Here is a 21185-nt window from a genome sequence, read left to right on the forward strand (position 1 = left end):
TTACTTTGGAGTTATAATTTTATCATTTTTTTCTTTTTGAGTTGCAGTGCTTTTCAAAATGTGATCCTGAGCACATGTTTGTTAACAGTACAGACTTTTTAGTTTCCATGCTAGACCTACTGAATCAGCTGGGCCAGAGAATCTGGGTCTTTACAAGTTTAACAAGTGGTTCCTGTATATCTTAAAATTTGAGGACCATTAGTTTAGTGGAAAGAATATAGGCTTTACAAATTGATAGAAAGACCTAAATATTAAAGCCAATTCAGTCCCATACAAGCTAGACACTACAGGCTAATTATGTAACCAAGTCAAGTCTTGGTTTTCCCATAGTGAAGTGGAAGTAATAATTGTAGTAGTGTGAGGATGAAAAGAAACAACATATAAAATGACTAATCCATAATAGGCCCTCATATTGCCTTCCTTTCCAATCTTATACATCTGTTTCCAGCAACTAGTGAGAGAAGGAAATAACTTCTTACTGTTTCCATTTCCTAATACAAAGCTTAACATATAGTAGAAGAGCATAAATGATTTACAAATGTGTAAGTGAAATGACTGGATAAATGAATTTTATAGGAAGGGACTGGAAGTTAGGAGATCTACTAAGAGGCCAATGCCATAGTCGCAAGAGATGACCAGGGCCTGAACTGAGGCATCATGCTTGGAAAATATGCAGGTTTCATCCCAGGTTACCAAGCAGGTAGGTAGATTCTCTGGATTGTTTTAGCTTAACATGAACCCTCTCTTTAACAAGTTGTCCCACTTCCTCTAAAGCAGACTCTGAGACGCAGTTCATCGTTTGAAATCCTGCCACTAAAGAAATTAGCAAACCAGTCTTAAATCCAGCTTTTCAACTCACTCCCACATACCACTTCTATCCAGATGAAAAAGAATCTTTTCTAAACATCTCCGCCGGAAATTCCAGAGACTGACATTCTAGCAAAGCAGGACAGACAGTCTTAGTTAGGACTTGGAAGTTACTTTCTATTTGTGAATTCATCTCTGTTTTCATAGTCCTATGATAAGACTATGATATAAATACGAGATACAACTATCTTGAAATTTCTCTGCTTAAAACTTTAGATAACTGGATTTTTAAAAATAACCAATAAGTCTAACATTTAGGCTCTGCCCTTGATATAATAGGTACCAAACTTATTGTTTCAGGAACCTGAAAGAATGTCAAGTGTCAGGTTAGCCATAATCATTTCACTGTTTCTGAGCTGTCATTGATGATTTTACAAGCAATTCAGCTTAACAAGTCTAAATTTATAATGCACGTCTGTGGGTTCAAAGTGTTCATTCATTATTCCATTTTTAAGTTTCTACAAAGTAATAGGTACTGCTGGAGATTAGAACCAGGGATTTAGAGATAAATAAGGAAAAGTCTCTTCAGTTTGTTTAGAGTCTGAAGAGAGAAATAGACAAGTAAATAGATGATGACAACTCTACAGGATAATACAAGGCTGGAGGTACACATCCATTCTATACCATCTTGCTCTTCTCTGTGGAGAGTCCATTGGTAATGAAGTGAGCTAAACCTGTATCTGTTTTTCCTGCTTCATTCATTCAGCAAGTGAAAATAGTTTATTCCCATAAAATCATACCGTAACCATTCCTGTACTGATTCAAGAATGATATTTGCAATGTTTGGAAGGAAGAAAATTTAGAGAGGGAGAAACATGATAAGTGTGTTGGTTGAAGAGGGGTGAAATGACAGAAAGAACTGTAAATGAGAACGAGTGGCCTACATTTTAATAAGCTAAGTGTCCCTGGGAAAATCAGTTAAACTTTCTTAGTCTGTTTCCTCTTCTCTAAATGGGGATCGAAGTCCCTTCCTGGCCAGCCTAATTATTGTAAGTATCACATGTGAAAGTGGTTTGTAAACCTTGAAATATAAGACTTTAAAGGATTAAAAATTTTAGATAAAGATATAGGCAGGGGGATATTTATTAATACTATGTTTTCCTTTGCAAATACTTAGTTAATGGTCACTTTGATTAACAAGGAAATGAGAGCTTTTTACAGAATGGAAATCAGTGATAAATTAGGCCTAGTGCCAAGAAATTCATTCTTACCACAGAGTAAATGAGGCCTTCTAAGTCATTCCTAATTCTTTTAACAAACTGATCATTCCTTCCAGTCTGGAGTCTTAGTCCATTTCAGAGCACTATCCTACATGTATTCTATTCAATCCTCACAGCCTGGGTCTCTTAGAAGTAGAGCAAACTTAGGGATCTGTCCTGGGCCTCCATATTAAAAACCTCCCTCCTTTGCAGCTTAAAATGTGATTATATAAAGGCAGACCAAGCACCTGTAAAATAAGCAAAGTAGTTTCACCAAATAGGAAAAATATATAGAGACAGAGAGATACCTTTTTGGAATTTGTTATTTCAGAAAAATCAAAGTTGTCTTAAGAAAAATTACAATTTTGTCAGACTTCTGAACACAGTTTAATATTGCCTCTAAATTACATGGGCTGTATATCTCGCTTCAGACCTCTAATGTTCTTTTTTTTGGCCCTGGGATCCTTGCCAGAGCCCTGGTACTCAGACAGTGACTAGAGTAGGGCACAGCATTCAGCTACGGGACAGTGGGAAGATGCTTCAGAGACCTGAGGCTCGTGTCTATATAATCATTTATGAACGTTCCCCTGTTTATCCTCTTCTACCATTGCCAATATATTTGCTGAAAAATGATGCTGTTAATGAGGGATGATTTGCCCCACATCCTCCCTAGGAAGTCCTTGGGAAAAACTCAGAGGAATATAACTGTTTGGCCTACGGTTATACATTAGTTATTACAAGGAAGAGAACTAATATTATTAAGGTGATGATGATAGTGATGATTATTAGGGTAACATTTATCAAATGCCCACTATGCTAGGTGATAGGTATTCATCATTTAATTTCCTCCTTCCAGCAATCCAACAAGGAGGTGTTTTTCCAATTTTAGAGAGAAAATTGATAAGTGTTGAAAGAGGTCAAGGAACTTGCCCAAGGACACAGAAATTAAGTGGCCAACCTAAAATTCAAACCGAACTAAAATATCTGTGTTTGAAGCTGTATTTTTTCCCTGTACTGCGCTGCCATCAATATGAAACAAGGATTAGAATCCAAGTTGGCTGGAAGACGAATGCCCTGGCCACAGTACACTGAGAAGCCAATGCTACCCAGTCAGTACTTCTTTTGAATGCTAACTTAAGACATCTTTTCAAGTAGTGCCCTCATCATTTACACTTGACATGAAGAAAAATTAAAATCTTCGTCCATTTTACACATAGAGAGCTTTGTCACTATTTAGTTCTTGGCTCTGTAATTTGATATGTGGGGGGGTGTGCAGTGGCTAGGCAAAATTCAGATAACAGAAAATGAACCATTTTAAAGCACACAATTCACTGGCATTTTGTACATTCACAGTGTTGTGCACCTATTACATCTATCTGTAAACGTGCTAAGTTGCTTCAGTCATGTCTGACTCTCTGTGACCCTGTGGGCTATAACCTGCCAGGCTCTTCTGTCCATGGGATTCTCCAGGTAAGAATACTGGAGTGGATAGCCATTCCCTTCTCCAGGGAATTTTCCAAACCCAGGGATCGAACCCAGGTTTCCCATATTGCAGGTGGATTCTTTACCATCTGAACCACCAGGGAAGCCCTATGGTAGCAAGAGGAAAGTAAAATAAGAGCATTTAGACTTTTGCCACTTTTGAGGTCACAAGACAGTTCCTGGAGAAGATACCTTAGGTCTCTTCCTCTTTTTATCTGTATAGTCATCTCTTTTCTTTCCTCCTTCCCTTAATATATCTGAGGATTCAATAAAATAATAATTAGAAGAATGTCTGGCATATACTAAGCATCCACTGGATGTTTACTATTACTGTCTATCAAATGCCAACATGGTAGTGTTCACGTATGCTGGAAATTCAGAAATTAATAGGACGGTATTCCTGTCCTCTAAATGCTTGGTCCACTGAGTGAGAGGCATGTGTAAATATATAATTATAATAATACAGTGCGAATAGAACACAAAAGTGAAGCCATTCAACCCAGGGTGAAGTACCTGTGAATGCCTAGACATTTACATTGGGCCAGAAAGATAAGTGTGATTTTGCCAAAGGAGGAGTTATGAAGCATATTCCAGGCTGAGGATAAAGGATAGGCAAAGGCAGAGAAGGATGCAGTGAGATGCAGTTCAGGGTGCAGTGAGAGGGCTAGAGCATAGGGTATGCGGAAGGGGAAAGTGGGTAATGAAGCTATTGATAAAGTAATTGAGGGCTCCTGTGCTAGGAAGTTAAGACTATCCTGAGGGTGTGGGAAAGTCATTGAAGGTTAGGAAAAAGGAGTATTATACTGTGATTTATATTGTAGAAAGGTAAGTCTTTGATATTGTGCTTTGAACAGTAAAAATTTGATAACAGCCATACATAACTACAAAATCTCCATAGAAATAGCTTTCCAAAATCATTTGTCCCTTTCTTTTAGATGAAATTTAAAACACTTTCTAAAAGTAGGGCTAGTTTAACAACTACTAGTTTAGTTTACCATCTTTCTCTTTCCTACAATACCTGGCTCAGTGTATTACTCATACCCTATGTTCAACAGAGTCATTGCCTGAAACTAAGCCAAGATACCAAATGGTACAGAACAAAAGTTCTATACCTAAGCCTCTAAGACAGATGATTTGCCCCCTAAATGTGTCTGGAGTTAGAAATCATTCCTCCACTTTTCCTAGATACCTGAAAACCTATCCAAGTATGTAATTCTCTTTCATTCTTACATTTAATACAGTTATTTTTATCTGTGATCCACCTTCAAGACCTTTTATTATTAGTCCTTGTAATAGGCTGCTGTAAGACCTTTGACTTTAAACCTTTCATACTGATGTCAGAGCTAGTTTTTGGCTTCTAATTTTTTGTGTGTGATAAGCAAATTAGTTATTCTTTCCATCTGACCTTTTCCTGAAGCTTTCCCTAGACTTATGAATTTAAAATTTCATTAGGGTTTTATTCTCAACTTACTAAAAGTTATAAAGGCTGAAACCAACATTTATAATGATTTTAAAGGGTTGGCACACATTTTCTGCCAAGAGTCGAATAGTAAATATTTTCAACTTTGGGAGCTGTATACTCTTTGTCACAACTACTCAACTGTGCCTTTGCAGCACAGAAGTAGCCATAGACAGTTCATGAGCAAATAGGCATGGCTGTGTTCCACTAAAAATTGTATTTACAAAAACAAGCCACAGGCCAGCTTTGGCCCAAAGACCACAGTTTGCTGACTTGTGGTTGAAAGTAGCCTTCCTCCTTCTTATCTGTCTGCCTTCAGGAAGGAATGGCCACAGACTATAATATTTAGATTTTTTCAAAGACTGTTACATCATCATCTCTGTTTTACATGTGCATGCACACACATGCACCAAAAAAAATCTCCAGAGCATTTAGCTGGACTTTCCATGTAACAGGGCTGCCATACTGGAAAGGAAATATGTTTGTCTCTCTCCCTTTCTCGAGAGTTTATGTTCTCAGTAGACAGGTAGGAGAAATCTATGTGTCCATTTGGGAACCTATTATAGGACTCTGTTCAGAAGCATAGGTCTTGTCTCCCAGACTTATTGACTGCTGAAGAATTAGGTCCTGGTCCTAGTGTTTAACCATTCTGCACTAGTATAGATAAACTTTCTCCATTTATGGTTTTTCTAAAGGCAGAAGTAACATCACAACCACTTGTCACTTAAGCAATATATGTTACTTTTAAATAAAGCTTCTTAAGCTTTGCTTTCTAAATTTAAATATGCATAGTAATTACCTGAATCGTATGGTAGGTATATGCTTCATTTTTTAAGAAAGTGCCAAAGTGTTTTCCAAAGTGGTTGTACCATTTTACTTTTCTACCAGCACTATGTAAGAGTTCCAGTGGCTCCAGTTTGTATGTCAATATTTGGTATAACTAGTCTCTTTTAATTCTAGATATTCTAATATGTTTTTGGTGGTTCCTCATTGTAGTTTTGATTTACATTTTCCCAATGACTAATGAGGTCAAGCCCCTTTTCATGTGATTACTTGCTACCCATATCTTTTTAATAAAAAGTTTGTAAATCTTTTGCCTATTTTTAAAATTGTGTTCTTTGTTTTGTATTAAATGAGTTTTTTATAAGCTCTAGATACAAGTCCTTTATTTGATACGTAATTTTCAAAGATTTTTCTTCCAACTTGTGGCTTAATTTTCATTATCATTTTCAATTGTCTTTAGTACTGCAGAAGATTTTAGTTTTGATGAAATTCAATTTAGAATTTTTTCTTTTATTCTGTTTTTGCATCATATCTAAGAAATATTGACTAACCAAGGTCACTGTTTTCTCCTATGTTTCTTCTAAAAACATTATACCTTTAGATTGTATGCTTAGGTCTGTGATCCATCTGAGTTAAATTTCATATTTAGTATAAAGTAGGGACTGAAGGGTTTTTTTGTTTTTCTTGGAGGTAAAAGAATATATAGATATTCAGTACTTCTGGCACTATTTGCTAAATTACCTTTGCTTGTGCAGGTATATATCTAGACTCCATTCTACATTCTATTTTATTATTCTTTTGTCTGTCTTATACTAATACCACACACAATTACTTTAGCTTTATAATGAATCTTGAGATCAAGTAGTATAAGTCCTCTAGTGTTCTTCTTTTCATTGTTGTTTTGGCTGTTCTAAGTCCTGTGCATTTCCATATGAGTTTTATAATCAGTTTGTGAACTTCTTTAAAAAAAATAATACTCCTTGTATTTTTATTAGTGTTGCATTGAATCTAATTTAGAGAAAATTGACATATAAAACATTTATCCTTTTAATCCATAAAAAGGTTATATGTCTCCATTTAGGTTGTCTTTAATTTCTCTCAGAATGTTTTACTTTTTCAGTGTACATATTTTTTTCAAAGTTATTCCTAAGTATTTCATGGAAATGGCAACCCACTCCAGTGTTCTTGCCTGGAGAATCCCAGGGACGGGGGAGCCTGGTGGGCTGCCGTCTATGGGGTCACACAGAGTCAGACATGACTGAAGGGACTTAGCAGCAGCAGTAGCAGCAGCATGCTATTATAAGTGGCATCTTAAAAATTTTAAGTTCTGATTATTTGTTGTTAGTGTATAGAGGTACAGTTGCTTATTGTATGTCAATTTTATATCCTGCATTGTGACCAAAATCACTTATTAGTTTTAATAGTTTTTTGGTAGAATCCACAGTATTTTCCAGATCCCTAATCATTTTATCTGTAAGAGTTTTTCTTCTTCCTTTGCATTCTTGATGTATTTTATTTCTTTTTCTTGCCTTCGATTTGAAAATCAGTCATTGTGTTCAACATTGAATCATCTCAATGGATGCAGAAAAAGCATTAGACAAAAGTTAATCCATTCCCGATAGAAACTTTTAGTAAATAGGAATAGATTAGAACATGATAAAGGGCATCTATTAAAAAACCTGTCAGCTAATGTTTTGCTTACTGGTGAAAGACTGAATATTTTCCTGTTAAGATTAGGAAAGAGGCAGGGATGCCTGTTCCTATCACTTCTACTCACCACCACCAAACTGGAGATTCTAGCCAATCTAATAAATGATAACTCACCCTTCCCCCCGCCTCCCCTCTAATATTTCTTTTCTCTGAATCTGCCTATTCTGAGTACCTTATGTAAGCGGAAACAAAATATTTGTCTTTTTGTGTCTGGCTTCTTAGTATAATGTCTTTTAAAGCTTATCTGTATTATAGTATGTATTAGAACTTTGTTCCTTTCTATGGCTGAATAATATTCCATTGTATATATACCACATTTTGTTTATTCATTTGTCCACTGATGAGTACTTGGGTTCTTTCCACCTTGTGGCTATTGTGAATAATGCTACTATGAATATGTATTTATTGACCATTTATATATCTTCTTTAGAGAAACATCTAATTCAAATCCTTGGCCTATTTTTGGATTGGATTGTTTGCTCTTTTTGTTGTTGTTGAGTTATAGGAGTTCTGTATGTTAAAATCTTACTAAGTATATGATTTGCAAATATTTTCTTACTTTCTGTAGATTGTCTTTCACTCTCTTTATAATGTCCTTTGATGTACAAAAGTTTTTAATTTTGGTGAAATCTGACATATCTATAAAGGACAGAAATGCTTTGGACCTAACAGAAGCAGAAGATATTAAGAAGAGGTGGCAAGAATACACAGAGGAACTGTACAAAAAAGATGTTCACGACCCAGATAATCACGATGGTGTGATCACTCACCTAGAGCCAGACATCCTGGAATGTGAAGTCAAGTGGGCCTTAGGAAGCATCACTACAAACAAAGCTAGTGGAGGTGATGGGATTCCAGTTGAGCTATTTCAAATCCTGAAAGATGATGCTGTGAAAGTGCTGCACTCAATATGCCAGCAAATTTGGAAAACTCAGCAGTGGCCACAGGACTGGAAAAGGTCAGTTTTCATTCCAATCCCAAAGAAAGGCAATGCCAAAGAATGCTCAAACTACCGCACAATTGCACTCATCTCACACGCTAGTAAAGTAATGCTCAAAATTCTCCAAGGTAGGCTTCAGCAATACGTGAACCGCGAACTTCCAGATGTTCAAGCTGGTTTTAAAAAAGGCAGAGGAACCAGAGATCAAATTGCCAACATCCGCTGGATCATGGAAAAAACAAGAGAGTTCCAGAAAAACATCTATTTCTGCTTTATTGACTATGCCAAGGCTTTTGACTGTGTAGATCACAATAAACTGTGGAAAATTCTGAAAGAGATGGGAATACCAGACCACTTGACCTGCCTCTTGAGAAACCTATATGCAAGTCAGGAAGCAACAGTTAGAACTGGACATGTAACAACAGACTGGTTCCAAATAGGAAAAGGAGTACCTCAAGGCTGTATATTGTCACCCTGGTTATTTAACTTATATGCAGAGTACATCATGAGAAATGCTGGGCTGGAAGAAGCACAAGCTGGAATCAAGATTGCTGGGAGAAATATCAATAACCTCAGATATCTAGATGACACCACCCTTATGGCAGAAAGTGAAGAGGAACTAAAAAGCCTCTTGATGAAAGTGAAAGAGGAGAGTGAAAAAGTTGGCTTAAAGCTCAGCATTCAGAAAACAAAGATCATGGCATCTGGTCCCATCACTTCATGGCATGTAGATGGGGAAACAGTGTCAGACTTTATTTTTTTGGGCTCCAAAAAAATGGAGGTGATGACTGCAGCCATGAAATTAAAAGATGCTTACTCCTTGGAAGGAAAGTTTTGACCAATCTAGATAGCATATTGAAAAGCAGAGACATTACTTTGCCAACAAAGGTCCGTCTAGTCAAGGCTATGGTTTTTCCAGTGGTCATGTATGGATGTGAGAGTTGGACTGTGAAGAACACCGAAGAATTGATGCTTTTGAACTGTGGTGTTGGAGAAGACTTTTGAGAGTCCCTTGGACTGCAAGGAGATCCAACCAGTCCATCCTAAAGGAGATCGGTCCTGGGTGTTCATTAGAAGGACTGATGCTGAAGCTGAAACTCCATTACTTTGGCCACCTCATGTGAAGGGTTGACTCATTGGAAAAGACCCTGATGCTGGGAGGGATTGGGGGCAAGAGGAGAAGGGGACGACAGAGGATGAGATGGCTGGATGGCATCACCAACTCGATGGACATGAGTTTGGGTAAACTCCGGGAGTTGGTGATGGACAAGGAGGCCTGGCGTGCTGCAATTCATGGGGTCACAGAGTCGGAAACGACTGAACGACTGAACTGAACTGAACTGACATATCTATTTTTACTTTTTAATGCCTGAGCTTTGTGTCATACTAAAGGAATCATTGCCTAATCCAAAGCAATTAAAATTTTTACCTTTATTTTCTAAGAGTTTTATAATTTTGACTTCTTAATTTTAGATCTTTTATTCATTTTTAGTTGCTGTTTTTATATGTGGTGTAAAGTGGTAATTCAATCTCATTCTTTCCCATATGGAAATCCAGCTTCCCCAAACCATTTGTTGAGAAAACTCACCTGTCTCCATTGAATGGTCTTGGCATTCCTATATGAGAGTTTATTCCTGGGCTCTCTGTTCTATTGCATTGATTTAGACCAGATGGTTTTGGTTACTTTAACTTTGTAGTAAGTTTTGAAAGTGTGAGTTGTCAAAATTGTTCTCCTTTTTCTTTTCTTTCTTTCTTTCCTTTTTTTTTTTTTTTTTAACTATTTAGAGTCTCTGAGTTTTCATGTGAATTTAGAATGGATTTTTTATTTCTGTAACAAATGCTGTTGAGATACACTCAGTTGTTCCTTATAGAGATTTAAATAGTAAAGGGACAGTGTCTATTAAGTTACACATGAAATGCCCATTTTCAATTCTCCTCATTCCTTTGGGTAGATCCAGATTTCTGACTAGACTTATTTTCCTTCTCCTTAAAGGACTTCCTTTAACTTTTATTGTAGTACATATGATAGTAGTTAATTCAGCTTCTGTATATATTTGAAAAAGTCTTCATTTCACCTTCAATTTTTAAGATATTTTTACCGGGTATAGAATTCTAAGTTAACAAGTTTTGTTGTTGCTTTCTCTCAGTGCTTTAAAGATGTTTCTTCACTGTCTTCTCATTTGCACTGTTTTAGATGAAAAGTCTGATCTCATCTTTATTTTTTCTCTCTATATATTATGTCTTTTCTCTGATAGATTTTAAGAATTTTTGTTTTAATATTAGTTTTATGCAGTTTGGTTATGATGTGCCTTGGTGTAGCTTTCTTCATTTTTATTTTGTCTCATGTTCATTTATATTCTTGGATCTGTGGCTTTATAGTTATCAAATTCAAAAAAATTTTGGCCATTATTTCTTAAAATAGTTTTTCTTACCCTATTCCCTGCACCTATTTCCACCCTCCAGTTACACTTTTGTTAGATTACCAAAAGTTATCCCATAGATAACTTTTCCAACTTGCTACCTTGCTTTGGTGCAAAATAAAATCTTCTGGTTCCAACTGGGCCTCTAGGTTACCAAGATGGATAATCTACCTGTCAGGTTCCATATTACCTCACTCTTTACAGTGCTGATATTTAATTTCCTCTTTGTTTCTGGTACTTAGGAATTCTCCTTTGTCCTTTCTTTCTCACATGCTAAGCAATACTTTTTAACATTTTTGCTATATTTTATCTACTATTTCTAAGTATTTATATTGAAAGAATTTCACACTATCTTGGTCTATATCGCCTCAGGGACAGACCAGGATCATTTCCTTATTATCAAAGACCTACTTACTAAGGTACATTTTGACCTGGGCATTCAGAGGAACAAATAAATACCATATGTATATATGTATGTGGGTATTAGTGTATACAGTTGGTTATTATTTGAAACCAGCCTAATCACTATAGCTTGCTTCAATTTGAGAATATGAAATTTTGCATTCGTTCTTGAGAATTAATTGATGATTACTAACTTTAAACAAGGAGGAGTAACAAGTTGCACTTAAATTCCATGTCTGGTTCATTTCCTCATTTAAGAATCATTTGATAGCTCATAAAATGTGTTCATTGTTTTTGAAGTGAAGTGAAGTGGAGTCACTCAGTCGTATCCAACTCTTTGCGACCCCATGGACTGTAGCCCACCAGGCTCCTTGGTCCATGGGATTTTCCAGGCGTGAATACTGGAGTGGATTGCCATTCCCTTCTCCAGGGGATCTTCCCGACCCAGAGATCGAACCCAGCTCTCCCACATTGTAAGCAGACACTTTACTGTCTAATGGACATTATTTTTGATGAGTTGTAGAGACATCTAATTCAGTGGTCACTGTTTCAGAGATATAAAACTCTACTGAGCAACCCAGAGAGCCACAGTGGAAAAAAGGTCTAGGCTTTCAGAAGGAAAAGACTGGGTTTGAATTTGAATTCTAGCACTTCTTTGCAAGTAATTATACTACTCAGAAAAAATATGCTTATGTAAAAAAAATCACTAGTCTAAAGAATACTTAGAAGTTCAAGAACTTCAGATGTAAAACTGGTGAGCACTGATAATTCCACTCATTCATCTACCAAATGTGTATCGAATGCTTGCTATGTATAAGATAGTAGCCTAGATGCTATAGAATATATAGAGTCCTTTCCCTTAGGGAGTTTACAGCTCAAGTAGGGAGTAGTGCAGAGAAGGCAATGGCAACCCACTCCAGTACTCTTGCCTTGAAAGTCCTATGGACGGACAAGCCTGGTGGGCTGTAGTCCAGGGGGTCATGAAGAGTCGGACACGAATGAGCAACTTCACTTTCACTTTTCACTTTCATGCATCGGAGAAGGAAATGGCAACCCACTCCAGTGTTCCTGCCTGGAGAATCCCAGGGACGGGGGAGCCTGGTGGGCTGCCGTCTATGGGGTCACACAGAGTTGGACACGACTGAAGCGACTTAGCAGCAGCAGGAAGTAGTGAGACAGATACACAGATGAGTGTGGCACAAAGCAGCATGAGAGCAGTGACAAGTATGCTACAGGTGAAAGGCTCCAGTAGAGGTTACTGCTTAGTTCTGAGCAATCCAGCTTCTCATTTTCCTATAACAGGAAGTATTTTTATACTAAGTAGTCCAAGCCATAGATCAGGCAGCACCTGAAACCTGTTCCTAAACCAGATCATCCAGCTGTTCTACCTCCACCTAAGCAGCAGTGTATTTCTAATCACTTTGTCTGATGCATCCCCTGAGATTTAGCAAGGGGCACCTCTGCAAGGACAGTATTTGTAGGACACAGAAGTTCCAAGAGGCACAGGTTATGTAAACAAACTTATACATGAACTGTTAACCACAGTACCTGGAATTGTCCTAAAAGTTTGATCATAATATGGGCTTCCCAGGTGATTCAGTGGTAAAGAATCTCCTTGCCAATGCAAAAGATGCGGGTTCAATCTCTGATCTGGGAAGATTCTCTGGAGAAGAAAATGGCAACCCACTCCAGTATTCTTGCCTGAAAAAACCCCATGTAGAGAGGAGCCTGGCAGGCTATAGTCCAAGGGATCGTAATGAGTCAGACACAGCTTAGCAACTGCACAACAGCAGCAACATAGGATAATGGGGGGAAAGGCTAAGCAACATTCTCTATAGCCCCAAATTTGGAATGACTGTGAGTAGGACAGTTGGAGAGGCAAGTATAAAATCTACAAGACAGGGGGAAAAAATGGATGATAGTCAATCACAAGCAACTACCAAACATGCAAGGATCTATGACCATGATAGAATTTAGGAAAATTGACCCTGGGCCACATGCCTGAGCTGGTCCTTCTGTCTCCCTGTCTGATACTCAGGGACATCGTGAGTAAGGAAAGGAACATTGAATTACCAAGGGAGAGGAGAGGAGAATATTGCTGATTTGGATTCGAATCTGAGTTCTGCCACTAACTTAATGGTCATGTGTAAATTATTTATCCTTATGTGATTTCAGTTTCTTTTATCTGTATACTGGTCTCTTATATTTCTAAAAATATATGAAAAGCTGTTGGAATTTTGAGGGATACAGCCAATGGAACAAGATGTTTTCCAGGTGGTAAGAGTGACGTTTTTTAAGAAACAAAAGGAAAATAATGCAAAACTTGAACACTGAACTTGTCACAGTAAATCAGTAGATACCCAAAATAATGATAAAGGTGATCCATGTATAATTATCTATGTCTTCCTCTATTAAACTGTGTCCTGCTTCTGTATTCTGTATTCCTGCTTCACACTGCTAGTGTGATGCCTAAAGTAAAATTGGTGCTTAAAAAATATTTGTAAGAAAGAAAGAAGGGCAGAGAAATAGAAAGGAGAAGAGGGGAGAGGGAAGGAAGAAAGTTAGCTGGCTTAGGAAGTCCTGTCACAACAGGTGCCACATTTTATGCCATGGATCCCTGTATTTAATGACCTTTCATATCTGCAACAGTCTGTTTTAAAACAGAGCTGTTCAACTAGAATACTTCTATCCTAGACTGTATTTGTGCTCATAGAGCTTTTAGAAGATCCCTTTGTGATGTGTACATAGTGTCGTAACAGGTCATTTCTGCCCAGCTAGTCAATTTTATTGACTCAGATGGAGCTGCTTTGTGAATGAGCTGTATCATTTTCCTCCCTAATTTTTACAGTAGACAATAAATGTTTTATGCCTGGAAAGGCAGTTCATTTATTCAACAGATGCTTGTTAAATGCCTCCCAAAAGTTAGGCATTGTGCAAAACACTTGTAATATAACGGTATGTAATATGGACAAGGTCCCTGCCTTTATGGTGCTTACAGTTGTCATGGGGGACTCTCACATTAAATAAACAATCACATGACAATACAATTGTTATAAATGTTTTTAAAGGGAAAGTACAGGATGTTACAAGAGAAATCTAAACTAATTTGCGGATGGGATCAAAAGTATGTTACAGTTAAAATTTTAAGCATCTTAAATATTTCCCTATTTGAAATATTAAAAGAGAACTCCCATAGGTTGTTGATAATATTAGGGATATCTAAATTTGGAAAGATAGACTTGTTTAGAAAGGCACAGAATCCTTAAAAATTCGATTCTTCAACTTAATAAATGACTGAAAAGGGAGACACTGTTTACCCAAGAATACACAGCTTGCTAATAGCATGGCTGGAACTTGAACACAGGTCTACTAATCTTCTCATTACCTCTCTCGGTGAAAAAATAAGATATTATACGTCAAATATAGATCAGCCATGGCCAAAAGAGCTATTAAGTGTCCACTCTGTACAAGCTTGTATATTGGGGGAGGGAGGTGCTTACAAAGTAATGAGTTAGGCAAATGTAAATATAAACAGAAATATACAAAATATGTCTCATCAGTCTGGTTTTACCTGGTCATAGTAAAACTGTAGTATGTAGACCAAAGTGGGAAATACCCGTTGGAATCAATGAAGATATTTTTAAAGGAATATGCTTCTATTTCTTTAAAATGAAAATACTAATAGCTAAGTACTAAGTCTCCAAGTAGAAGTTTTTACAACCTAGTTTTATTCATGTGTAATAATATTACATGGCTTGTAAATTATCCTGATTACTTTGCAATCTAAGTGACTCTCAGGTTAAACATTGTTCCTGATATTTTATTGTAACATTAAATTTCCCTGGCATACTTCATCATAGAGAGTATAGCAATTAACTTCAGGACGGCAGCATCTAATTCTTTATAATTTTTTATTTGAAAGACTAGGAATCAATGAAATGTTACTATTTATACCAGAGATTGTAGAGTTAATGGGATCATTGAAACCAAAAGGAGTATGAGACTTCAGGGAGAAGGCCAACCTTGAGTAGATATCACAGGGTGCACCTAAGACAGTGCTGAGCATATACTCAGCCTGAGTAAACATATATTGAATCAAGGAGACAAAAAGAAAGAATTAAGTTAAACCGTACTAAATATCCATTTTTATGGGTCAAAAGCCAGCAAATATTGATGACTTTATATGATTCAACCTATCCTGCAAAATAACCATAAAAGGAAGCTCTACTCTAATGTCAACCAATGTGGGTATTTATTAAATTTAAGTACACGTATTGATAAATATGTCCCTGCTGGCTCAGTCGGTGAAGAATCTACCTGCAATGCAGGAGACCTGGGTTTGATACCTGGGTTGGGAAGATCCCCTGGAGGAGGGCATGGCAACCCACTCCAGTATTCTTGCCTGGAGAATCCCTAAGGACAGGGGAGCCTGGTGGACTGCAGTTCATGAGGTCACAAAGAGTTGGACACGACTGAGCGAATAAGCACAGCACAGCACCTTGATATATTGGCTATACTCCAGAATTTAACAAATAAATTCTGGTAGTTGAATTAACTTAATTTCATATAACATCACAGTTTAAATGTAGGCAGATGGCATAATCAGTTCTGACATTAAAAATATTCTAAAAGATCTTCAACTCAAATAACTTCTACATTATGTGCACTTCATGAGTGTGAATGTTATGGGGAAATACTTTCTCTGATGGCTCAGATGGTAAAGAATCCAGCTGCAATGCAGAAGAGCTGGGTTCGATCCCTGGGTCAGGAAGATCCCTGGAGGAGGACATGGCAACCCACTCCAGTATTCTTGCCTGGAGAATTCCATGGACAGAGAAGCCTGGTAGGCTGCAGTTCAGGGGATCACAAAGAGTCGTACATGACTGAGCGACTAAGCACAGCACAGCACAACCAAGCTTTAGCGGTGACACTTCAGCCTCTTTCTGTGCTGACCAGGGGATTACTTCCTAGTCTTTTTCTGTCCCCCAACCCTTAGGCCCAGTTCTGACAGTCTCCAAGTTTATCTTAGAAAAATCAGGAGAAAAAGAGAAAGGAACTAATCACTGAAAATGAACTAAATGTCAAGTACTTTTCTAGATATTAATAGTTTATATAATATGGTATTGAATTCTCACAACAACCCTATGAGACAAATGTTGTTTCTTTTTTATAGTTGAGGAAACTAAGACCTAGAGAACCTAAATAACTTACCCAAGGTCACACAATTTGTAAGTGGTGGCACTCAGCTTCAAACTTTTTATTTTCACTGTATACTGTGCTGTGCACCTTATTACTTGTTTATGCTGTATACTTTATAAGTGCCTTGTTAATTATAATAAATTTATACAGGGATAAGACAAGGGGATTATTGTTTTTTTCTTTAAAAAACAGTAATGTGGTAAAATGCATTGAATATTTTCCTTTCTTAATAAGGATGAACGAGAAGCCAGAGAAAATGTGAAGAGAGAACAAGATGAGGCCTATCGCCTTTCACTTGAGGCTGACAGAGCAAAGGTAGGTTTGGTCAAGGGACTTCTGGGATAAAGACATCAGTCCTAAATAGTCTTTGATTATTTAAGTGCCAGTCCTTTAATCATCTTGATCCATGAGAGGTGGCTTTGCCTTGGAGAAAGCTGGATTCAGTTAACAGAAAGAATATAATTCTGCCTCTGGTTCTTAAAGCATGGTCCATTTTGACAAGATATAGCTTTTTCAAGAATCATGAGAAATGAAGATACAAATGGGCCTAGTATTTACTTCATTTGTTCTTTAATCAGCCTATGGTGAAATTTAGCAATGTTTTAAAAACTCTTCAGGTGATTTTAATGTGCAGTCAGGGTTGAGAACCACTGGCTTATTTAGTGCTTTTGAGCACACACTTCCACAAGAGGAAAATGAATAAGCCACAGTTTCTTACCCTCGAAAGAAGGCTCACTGTGGTGGAGAGTAGATTAAGTTAAGAGCACAGATAGCTGGAACACTTGGGCAAGGATCGTAAATGTCATAAGGGAAGCCCTGAGTTCTGTAAGAGTTCAATGAACAGAATTTCCAGTGGAAAGCTTTTATGGACAGCCAAGAAGTGGGAATGTACTTGGAAGGGTTTCATAGAAGAGGCTGTTTATTCCAACCAGATAGAGAAAGAGAGATAAGAGAGGAATTAATATATGCTAGCAGGAAGGGCAGAAAGCAGGGGTTCATGACAGAGGCTGGCTTGATATTTGGGTACAGGAGAGGTTGGTGACTGTAGCCATGAAATGAAAAGACATGTGCTCCTTGGAAGAAAAGCTGTGACAAACCTAGACAGCGTATTAAAAACCAGAGACATTACTCTGCCAACAGAGATCCGTCTAGTCAAAGCTATGGTTTTTCCAGTAGTCATGTCTGGATGTGAGAGTTGGACCATAAGGAAAGCTGAGTGCTGAAGAACTGATACTTTTGAACTGTGGTGCTGGAGAAGACTGTTGAGAGTCCTTTGGATTGCAAGGAGATCAAACCAGTCAATCCTAAAGGAAATCAGTGCTAAATATTCATTGGAAGAACTGATGCTGAAGCTCCAATACTTTGGCCACCTGATGCAAAGAACTGACTCATTAGAAAAGACCCTGATGCTGGGGAAGATTGAAGGCAGGAGGAGAAGGGGATGACAGAGGATGAGATGATTGGATGGCATCACCAATTTGATGGACATGAGTTTGAGCAAGCTCCAGGACTTGGTGATGGACAGGGAAGCCCGGCATGCTGCAGTCCATGGGGTGGCAAAGAGTCTGACATGACCGACTGACTGAACTGAACTGAACTGAGGTAGCAGAAAAGACCAGAAAGGATGACCAGAGAAACTGCAATACCCAGAGCACCTAAACACAAGTTTAATAGGAACCTAAACATGATCCAAGACCTATGCTTTGTTGTTGCTTTAATTTCCATCTTTGTTCCAGAGAGAAACATTTTCATTACTATAGTGTACCTCTGGGCCATGCTGAGAATGGATTTTTTCTTTTTTTAAGTAGACCAGTGTTTATTGAGTGTTGAATTCCATTCTTTTTTATCAACAGAGGGAAGCTCATGAGAGAGAGATGGCAGAACAGTTTCGTTTGGAACAGATTCGAAAAGAACAAGAAGAAGAACGTGAGGTAGGGCATAATTTTTAGAAAAGTTATTAAAATGCTACGTCTATTTCCATTGCATTTGCTACTAAGGATGTTAATATGTCTTATAACTTAATTCTTTCCACTTTTCCCAGACTCATTTTAGTATGGAAAACTAACCTTTTTTTAAGAAGAATCATTCCTGATCTGTTATGTTTTTGAACTCTTAGAAAGCTTGACCTTGTACTAGATTCATGGTTTTCTATTCTTCTCAATTCCTCTCCCCTTTCCTGCCTGACAGATATTCCCATCCTTCCTAAATATTGTCTCACCCCACAAAGACTGTATTTTCTCCCCTTTTCCCAGACTTCACTATACCCACCCAGAGAAAGAGAATTACTCCTACAACATCTTGCACTGGGCCCCTAATTATGAGAAATCCATTTAGCTTAGCTGATGTTTTTTCCCCTTGAGTTCATGTCATGTCTATGATAACGTAGAGAATTTTTCATTCACTCATTTTGCAAATATTTTTTGCCTACTTAGAACATGTCTGAAATCTTTAGGAACAGGGCTATGGGTCCTCCCTTCCAGGAATTCATAGTCTTATAAAAATAAAATTACATAATATTTGTAAAAGGTATTCTAGTGATTTATCTGAAGTGCAATGGGAAAAAAAAGGAAGTGGTATCAAATGACTTCCTTGGATGGCTCGCAGAAAAGGACTTTTAGAACTTTTTGCTAGACGTGAAATTAATGGCCAAATTCATTTATCAAAAGAGGAAGCAAGTGATGGAAAAGCCTGGAGGGCCCTAACTTGGGCTGAGGAAAACTCCATTAGTCTTCATTCTTTGTCAGAGGATGCTGCCTCATAACTTATTCAGCAGATTTTTAAAAATTGATATATAGTTGATTTTACAACATAGTGTTAGTTTCAGGTGTACAGAGAAATGATTCAGATACACACACACACACACACACACACACTTTTTTTTTTTTCAAATTCTGTTCCATTATAGATAATTACAAGGTTTTGACTATAGTTCCCTATGATATACAATAAATTATTTTTGTTTATTTTTTATATAGTAGTGTGTTAATCCCACACTCCTATTTTATCCCTTTCCCCTTCTTTCCTTTTTGATAACCATAATATTGGTCTTTCTTAGTCTGACTTACTTCACAAGAGTATGGTAATCTCTTGGTCCATCCATGTTGCCACATATGGCAATATTTCATTCTTTTTTATGGCTGAGTAATATTCCATCCTGTATAGGTAGCACATCTTCTTTATCCATTGATCTGTTGATGGACACTTAGGTTGCTTCCATGTCTTGGCTTTTGTAAACAGGGCTGCTGTTTATACCTCAGTGTAAACACACTGAGGTGTATGTATCTTTTCAAACTAGAGCTTTTAATCTTTTCTGGATATATGCCCAGGGGTAGGATTGCTGGATCATGTGGTAGCTCTCCTTTTAGTTTTTAAAGAAACCTCCATATTGTTCTCCATAGTGAATACACCAATTTACATTTCCACCAACAGTGTAGGAGGGTTCCCTTGTCTCTACATCCTCTCCAGCATCAACAAATGATTTTTGAATAAGAATTATGCTTAGCACTGAAAGAGAAACAAAGGCTAGAAAGACATTTTCTGCCTGCAAGAAGAGATTACATGTTGTAGGGAAGTTGCAACATGTCTACAATTAACAGCAGATCAAGGGAAAAGGTGCTAAATAACATGAGAGAAATAAAAGCAAAATACTTATGAGTTTAGGGGAAAAGTAAAAATCTTTCACAGCTTTTGAAATCAGACAACACTATAGAAGAGGTGATATTTGAGGTAGGTCTTGAGAAATGCGTAAGATTTCACCGTTTGGAAATCAGAGTTTATTCATGTTCAAACACTTATTGAGTGCCTATCACATATGTGCAAGATACTATACCTGACAAACTCTAGTCTTTGTACATGCTGAAGACTCTCAATAATGGAAGGTAGAAATAACTTTGTTGAACATCTTCTGTGTCAAGTACTCTGCCAGCTGCTTTACCTGTGTTTACTTATTGACCATTAAAACAAGCTATAAGGTTAGAGATTTCTCTTCACATGTGAGAAAACTGAAGCTCATTGAGAAGTCACACATAGAAATGGGAACAGCTGAGATTCTCACTTAGGTCTTTATGACTGTGTACCAAGCTCATGCTCTTTTGCTTACTCCATTCCAGTACAAGGCCATTTTTCATTGTGTATGACCATAGGAATCATGTGTGTAGAGTTTCATAAAAGTTTGGATAAGAGATTTGTCACTATACTTTTAGGCTATTTCAAGAAATACAGTGTTTTTAAAAAGTATTTATTTATTTGGCTGCAAAGGGTCTTAATTCCAGCATCTTTAGTTGTGGCATGCAGGATCTAGTTTCCTTACCAGGGATTGAACCCAAGCCCCCTGCATTGAGGGCTTCACAGGTGGCACACTGGTAAAGAATCTGCCTGCCAGGTGGGAGACCTGGGTTCAAACCCTGGGTCCAGAAAATGCCCTGGAGTAGGAAATGGCAGCCCACTCCAGTATTCTTGCCTGGAAAATTCCATGGACAAAGGAGCCTGGCAGGCAACAGTCCGTGGAGTCGTGTCAGACACAACTGAGTGACTAAGCACACCCCTGCGTTGAAAATATGGAGTCTTAGCCACTGGACTACAAGGGAAGTCCCAAGAAATATAGTTTTAAAATATTAGAACTTTTACTTTTATGCTGTTTCACAAATGTGCTTGCTTTCTCTCTAATAGTATATTTTCAACATATATTTGCCAGATGCCAAGTGTACACAATTAACTGCCTGTTT

The 21185-nt window shown here is 37.5% G+C and overlaps 1 protein-coding gene across 1 annotated transcript in view; it reads left to right on the forward strand.

Annotated features, from left to right (window-relative positions):
- FAF1 (Fas associated factor 1) overlaps positions 1-21185 on the forward strand; it is a 498603-nt gene that overhangs the window by 417362 nt on the left and 60056 nt on the right. The window contains exons 16-17 of the mRNA XM_070368090.1: positions 16696-16776; positions 18315-18392. Of these exons, the coding sequence (XP_070224191.1) occupies positions 16696-16776; positions 18315-18392 (159 nt within the window). The remainder of the gene's footprint in view (positions 1-16695; positions 16777-18314; positions 18393-21185) is intronic.

This window comes from Bos mutus, chromosome 3 (assembly GCF_027580195.1).
Source record: "Bos mutus isolate GX-2022 chromosome 3, NWIPB_WYAK_1.1, whole genome shotgun sequence".
Taxonomy (NCBI): domain Eukaryota; kingdom Metazoa; phylum Chordata; class Mammalia; order Artiodactyla; family Bovidae; genus Bos; species Bos mutus.